At 45.0% G+C, this 7,272-nt stretch overlaps 1 protein-coding gene across 1 annotated transcript; it reads left to right on the top strand.

The window, feature by feature from the left end:
- Window positions 1-1,267: 1,267 nt before the first annotated feature.
- On the top strand, window positions 1,268-2,563 carry HTR1A (5-hydroxytryptamine receptor 1A). Its single transcript, XM_036742112.1, has one exon. It carries the CDS (start codon window positions 1,268-1,270, stop codon window positions 2,561-2,563), a length of 1,296 nt encoding a protein of 431 aa, XP_036598007.1.
- The last annotated feature ends 4,709 nt before the right edge of the window (window positions 2,564-7,272 follow it).

Here is a 7,272-nt window from a genome sequence, read left to right as displayed (position 1 = left end):
TTTTCATGCGAACACTAAGAACAAAAAATGAAAAAGGAAGAAAAAAGTGTGTGCATTTGTTGGAGGCACAAAAACAAAAAATCACACATTCAATTAGGCTTCTCACAAATTGCTTATATGCTTCTTAGTAGTATTTTGTTTGGAGAGGATGAAGATGAAAATTCAACGTAAAGATTCATTACCTTCCTTTCCATTTTTGATAACTGCATTATAGAATAGTAAGTCTAACCTTTAGAAACTTACTTCCTCATTTACCACTCCTCTGAATTATTTTTATCTTTTACTCCCACAAGAAATCGTGTGTCAATCCTTTTTTTTTTCTTTTCAACAGTCAAGCCTAAGGTACTTAGTAGTTTTAAATGGGTTGTTTTTTCCTTGGGCTTCAGTGGCGTCAGAGCAATTGTTATAATGCTAATCTAATAGATGGCTAGGGGTATGTGTGAGGGTTCTGAACCCAGAAGGCTCTCCCAGTTGTGCGGATGAAAGACTTGAACAGGATGGCAACAAGCAGGGAGTGGGGCGGGAGGAGAGGGAGAGAGCAAATAGTCAAGGAGACACACCGCATTAGGAGGGGGAGGAAAAGGAAAGAGTGTGGGAGGGAGGGAGAGAAGCCGTCAGAGTGGCAGAGAGAGTGATAAATAAAGGGGAGTGAGGAGAGAGAAGAGACAGGGACGTGAAGGCGAGTAGGGAAAAAGAAGGAGAGAGAGGAAGAGGGAAAGGAAAAGAGAGAGGGAGGGGAAAAGGAGGGAGGGAGGGGAAGGAAAGGGAAGGAGAGAGAGAGAGAGAGAGAGAGAGAGAGAGAGAGAGAGAGAGAGAGAGAGAGACTGAGTGACATAGGAGGACTGGGGGTTCTCTTTTCCAGCTCCTTGCAGGTCTTTAAGCTGTTTATGAGTGGAGGAGTCTCTTGCTCAGGCTGGCAGTTGGACAGCGGCAGCGACAGGGACTGCTGCAAACCAGAGTGGACAGAGAAAGACAGAGACTCCAGCTACAGCCCAGACATATCTGACATCTGACTTATTTGGAATTGCTCTCTCGCTAACTTCTGTTTGATGCTGGTGATCAAGGTGCACGCCAGACTAAACGAGTACACCAGCTGTGTCGCTTGTTCGAACCAGTGACTTCGTCCTAGAGGGGAGAACACCCAGCTTAAGCTGCCCCGTTCCTCCATCTCCCTAACTCTCTAGAACTGAGAAGAGGACAAAAACCAGGAAGGGGGAAGTGGGAGGCCCGTGCCTCACGCTCCCGGTCAGTTTACCACCTCCGCGGCATGGATGGATTCACACACAGCAACCCTTTGCCCCCTGGCCACACTGACCTTAACAATCAGAGCAACAGCACTACCTCCAGTGACTCGCCCTACGATCGGGGCAATAGTACTGATTTCTCAGACGTGACTTTCGGCTACCAGGTAGTCACCTCGGTGCTGCTCGGCTCCCTGATCCTCTGCGCGGTGATCGGCAATGCCTGTGTGGTGGCCGCAATTGTCCTGGAGCGCTCCCTGCAGAACGTGGCTAACTATCTCATCGGCTCGCTGGCTGTCACCGACCTGATGGTTTCCGTGCTGGTTTTGCCCATGGCTGCTCTCTACCAGGTCCTCAACAAGTGGACCCTGGGCCAGGTGACCTGCGACATTTTTATCTCCCTGGATGTACTCTGCTGCACGTCGTCCATCCTGCACCTGTGTGCCATTGCCCTGGACAGGTACTGGGCCATTACTGATCCTATTGACTATGTAAATAAGAGGACCCCCCGGAGAGCTGCTGTTCTAATCAGCCTCACCTGGCTCATAGGCTTTCTGATCTCTATCCCACCCATGCTGGGCTGGCGGACCCCGGAAGACCGCTCTAACCCCGACGCTTGCACGATCAGCAAAGACCACGGCTATACCATTTACTCTACATTTGGCGCCTTCTACATTCCCCTGCTGCTGATGCTGGTGCTGTACGGGCGAATCTTCAAGGCTGCCCGGTTCCGTATCCGCAAGACAGTCAAGAAGGCAGAGAAGTCCCGGAACAGCTGCTTCAGCACTTCCCCAGCTCCCCTACCCAAGAAGAGCATCAATGGGGAGCCCAGGGGCAAGAACTGGAGGCGCGGGGCGGAGCCCAAGACTGTGGGGGCACCCTGCGTCAATGGGGCTGTGAGGCAGGGTGAGGATCGCGCCGCCCTGGAGGTGATTGAGATCCACCACTACAGCAATTCTAAGGACCACCTAACGCTCCCCAGTGACGCTGGTGGAGTCCCCAGCACCACCTCCTTCGAGAAGAAGAACGAAAGGAATGCAGAAGCCAAGAGAAAGATGGCCTTGGCCCGGGAGAGGAAGACTGTCAAAACGTTGGGCATCATAATGGGTACTTTTATCCTCTGTTGGCTGCCATTCTTCATCGTGGCCCTGGTCCTACCCTTCTGCGAGAGTAGCTGTCACATGCCCGACTCGCTGGGTGCGATCATCAACTGGCTAGGCTACTCCAATTCCCTGCTCAACCCTGTCATCTATGCCTACTTCAACAAAGATTTCCAAAGTGCTTTCAAGAAGATCGTCAGGTGCAAATTCTGCCGGCAGTGATATCTTGCTGGCTGGCTGCAGGTTGCGCAATCGGACCCCTCCCCAAGCTCATCCTCACCTTCACCTCACTTCCTGATAGGCCAAACACCTCTAAATTTAGCTTGCCTCTTTTCTCCTAAACCTTCACATAGCCACTGCCTCTGCCTTCGGGGTTCCAATCCTCTTTAGCCAATGCTAGGGGGAAGGGGTATGATTTGAACGTAATGGAGCCGCAGTGGGGGAGAGGGGATCGGGATTGGGGGCGAGTACTCCTCACCAATGAAGTTTGTTGGGGAAACAAAGTTGGTTACGACTTTCTCCCTTGTTCGTAACTGAAGCTCCCTAAACCTGGACAGTCACCAAGTTCTTGCTCAGTTTCCTTCCACCCAGGACAGAACTGAAAACAAAGCATCGAACCACAGTCCCAGCCAGCCATAGCAGGGTTGCGCTGGGTGTTTTTGAGTTGAAGGTATTGAAGTTGCTGGGCACCTGGTCTGGTTATCTCCTTCACGCCCTGCCCTTACCAACCCTCGGAACTTTCGGTCATACGGCTGGCCTGGTCACCTTCCGTCTTCATACACTCGCTTTCTCCCCCAGGTGTATTAAGATCAGAAAGGCTGCAGGACTTTCGGAGAACTTTGCTAGTTGTGGACAGCGAATTTCTGGCGTTCCCCCAGACTGGGGAAAAGCAGCCTATGCATAGCACCTGCTTGTTTTGTTTTCCCTGCCCATTTCCTTCATTCCAGGGGAGAGTGGAAAGATTACAATAGAAAATTAACCGTGAAAGTAAATCTGTAAGTACCGGAAGCCTTGCTTAAAAGGGGCTTGACAGTTGTGGGGGTATTGGGTGACTTTGCATCAGGCGAGGGGTTTGAAGCAGCCTCGGTATTTTGGCTCACCAAACAAAAGGAGGGAGCTTCCAATGGACAAAAAGTCATTTATCGGAATCTCTGAACAATTTGCTTCTCAACTTCTCTACAGTGGGAAGCACCGGCTGTTCCATCACAAACCATTGATAACCAGAAATCAATACAGCACTCTGTAGATAATAACACCCCAGCCCTGACCTCTGCTAGGGGCCAAGGAGACTGATCTCTCGGAGTCCTAAGATAGAGTCAAATTGCCTTCTCTCTCATATATGTCTCCTTCCATGGATGTATGGGGACACGCATGCTTTTATTAGAGAGCAGGAACAACTTCTAGAGCTTCCCAAGGACCAATGCACTGTTTGACTCTTTTTGTCTGAAAGTCACAGCCTGTGATTCTGGTGTTTAGAGGAAACCGGGGAGAGTAAATAGCTAAGGCTGCTGGGGAGGGAGCGATACATTCGTTGCCCCGTGCACCACTGCTGACCAAGTCTAAGCGGAGGAGGAGACGGGGGGAAGGGGGTCTGTGGGGCTTGAGCACGCCCTTGCTTGTTAAACTGACGAGCTGATCTGACAGCTAAGCCTTCGGGTTCTGAAGGGGGTCTGTCTCCTAGTTTGGCTTTTCTGGAACACTCAACAGACTTGGTCTTCAGCCCTCATGAAAACGGAAATTTATTCCAAATGAGAACTGTTTGACTTTTTTTTTTCTTTCCTGCGGTGGAAATCTCTGCGTTTCAAATCTGGGAATATGGAGCTCCATCTTGTAAATTGGTAGGGAAAGACATCTGTTCGTGGCCTTGGAGTGGAACATCTTAAATCTTGTATGGGCTGCTGGGATCTGTTAGGAAGTTTCCACCTCATTGTGCCTCTGAATGTTGTTATATACAGGGTCATGTTACCTGATCTGGGGTGGGCCCCAGATTCAACAGGATTGCACGTTTTGCACGAATGCGGTTGTTGAATTAGTGGAAGTCTTCGGACAACAGAGCTTCGGTCCCCAACGGCATTTATTCTTCCAGTTGCTTCAGTCCCTCTCCCTGTTGAGAAACCTGTTGTAATCTCTGCTGCCCAACCCAATGGAATGTTGCCCTTGTGCTACAGGTGGATGTATATTTTGAAATCATTTGACACTGATTACCTTAACTGACACTGAGATGTAGCACATTCACATCCAGCTTCCCAATTTTCTTCTGATAGCTATTTAAATTCACAATATTGATAGAAAATTATTGATCTTTATTATCTTTCCTTCCCCTCCTTTTCCCTTCTCCCCCTCTTTTTTTCTCAACTGAGGTTCTGCCTTTTGGATGTTTGAGCCAATTATTTTGGAACAGTGTTGTATTTTCAAGTTGCAGAAGTTGTCAGTGAAAGTGCACTTGTCTAAGCATTCAAAGAATTGAATTAGCAGGCCTATAGGTTCAAGCCACAAAACTGTCCTGCTGTTTAACCTATCAAATAAATGGACAGCATGTCCTGTGAGAAGGAAAAACTAAAAGCCTAAGCAAATGAGCTGCGAGAGATTGAGGTTTAACTCTCTAGATCATTATGAATTGTATGAATATTTTTCAGTAGCATGGGGTGGGTGGGGAGGAGAATAGGAATTTCCAGTTCAATTTTTACTAACTTGAGAAGTTTAATTTTATTATTTACTCACCATGAATGAAATAGAACAAATTGAGAGGATAACCTCAATGACCCTGCACTTTCTATTGCTGTTGGTTTTCATAAAATTTGTAGTACAAATGTCTTCAAATCAATTATAGGTTAATGTCAGGACTGGGAAGGACCTTGGAGATTGCCTAGTTTAACTACTTCATTTTACAGGTGAGGAAACTAAACTCAGTAGATTTTCAGTGGCTTGCTCAAGGTCACATGACTAGTTAGGGCAGAATCACACTTGGAGCCCAGATCATTTGTTTCCTAGTTCCAATATTTAAATCATTAAAAATCAAATCTGTTTTTCCTTGAAATTAAACCTGTGCCAACATTTCTCCCATATATATATATATATTGCAGCAGAGTTCTGAGTACTAGAGTACTAGAATTGGAGAAGGGCAGTTTTACTTTGGGAAACTTTTTTGTCCCACTTCTTAACATTCATAAAAAGGTAAAAATAAAACAGAAGTGTGAAGGGCTGGGCAAATCCAATCCTATTTGCTTTCAAAGAGTATGGTTGGTTGAACAGAAAAATCATATTACTATTGAGAAAAATAAAAGGGTTATAACTCTCAAGAACACTGGATTCTTTTTTAAGTGACTGTATTCAGGTAAAACATTTCTTCATTAAACTTGGCCTTGAATGTTCATTCTAACTTATAAAATGATAATTAAGGATTAATTAATGGTGATGCTATAATAAACGGATATCACATACACATGTCATTTCCCCCCAATTCTCTGTCTGCTTTCATTTCTTTGGAAAATTGATCCAACCTTGGTCAAGACAGCATAGTTACTAAGATAAGATAGATAGCTGCATAGAGGCACAAGCTGCTTCAATTTACTACTCCAGCTTGTCCTTCTCAGGACCCCTTCCTCCATGTTCAGCAGGCGAGACCTTTTGAGAAATCCAGCTTTTAGAAATTGAATTTTCCTTGATTGACACATTCAGATAATCTTTAGTCACATGTCTAACCAGTATCTACAAGGAAAGAGGGAAGAAGCAAAGAAGGCCTCTGGCAGGCAAAAGAAGTCCCTTTTTAACTTTTAGCCAATCAGTGTTCTTATTCTACTCTCCCTTTTCCCTTATGATTTCCAATTCAAAGATCAGAGGTCTCAACTAGGCAACCTTCTTTTTGTATGAATGTAATTTAAATATCGAAAACTGCTGTCTTTTCTGACTGGAGCTAGTTTGAAAGTGAGCCTCTGAATGCAAGATCTGTCAAAATGTCAGAAATGTGGGTCAATATAACTTAATTATTGTGAGCCTTTTAACATGAATCTCTGAAGAGTCAAATTAATAGCACTTCCTGAAATGCATGTATTTGATTTTCATTTGATTATCCAGGTCTGTTGTACTTTAAACCTTCCTTTTCTAGCCATATCTCCAACAGGTATTAGTAATTTAATTTAAAAATTATCCTTGCAAGTTCAAATAAGCCCCAGCACCCTTGAAAGACATATGAATTGAAGAGAAATGATTGGAGTCTCCCTTGGCTGTGGAATAAGTATGTGTGTACAAGTATGACTGTGTGTGCGCGTGTGTGTGTGTGTGTGTGTGTGTGTGTTTTACATAACTTTTAAATGGAAAAATGGAAGGTCAGAGGGACTATGGAAACAAGAATCCTTTGGAGGTCCTGGGTTGAGAAATATCATATAAGCATAGAATGAATATATGCTACATTATCAAGGAGATCAATTAGTTTGACATGGCCCCTGCCTTTCTTCTCTGACTCTCTTCCACTGTGCCTAGTACATTCATATTACCACCAATGCTAATACTATCCTCAACACTGCACCTACACAGAGAAAGATAACATTACATGGTAGGATATGATCAGAATGAAATGAGAGGGATGAACACTAAGTGCTCAGAGGTCAGTAAAATTACTGTCCTCTGTGAGTTGAGGTAGTCAGTGAAGGCTTTGCAGAAGAAGGGTTGGTTTGAATTGGTCTTTGAAAAATAGGTTGGACTCATAAGCTGATAATAAAAGTGATGGTATGAACAAAGTCATGAAGGCAGGCATGTGCCAAGCCTGATTAGTGGATGCTATCTAGACCAGTCTGGATGTAGGAGAATATTTGTAAAAGAGAGTAATAAGAGATATAGCTGGAAAGACAGGTTGATTAAGATTATGGAGGCCTTTGAATTAACCAGTTGAGGAGTTTAGACTTTATGCTATAGGCAAATAGAAGCTACTGTAG

This window comes from Trichosurus vulpecula, chromosome 1 (assembly GCF_011100635.1).
Source record: "Trichosurus vulpecula isolate mTriVul1 chromosome 1, mTriVul1.pri, whole genome shotgun sequence".
NCBI classification, from domain to species: Eukaryota; Metazoa; Chordata; class Mammalia; order Diprotodontia; family Phalangeridae; genus Trichosurus; species Trichosurus vulpecula.
Note: the sequence above shows the minus strand (reverse complement) of the source record. Positions and strands in the feature narration are given on the sequence as shown.

Bases quoted from the DNA above. Each gene is read 5' to 3' on its own strand.
- HTR1A (XM_036742112.1), top strand. From the start codon at position 1,268: ATGGATGGATTCACACACAGCAACCCTTTGCCCCCTGGCCACACTGAC.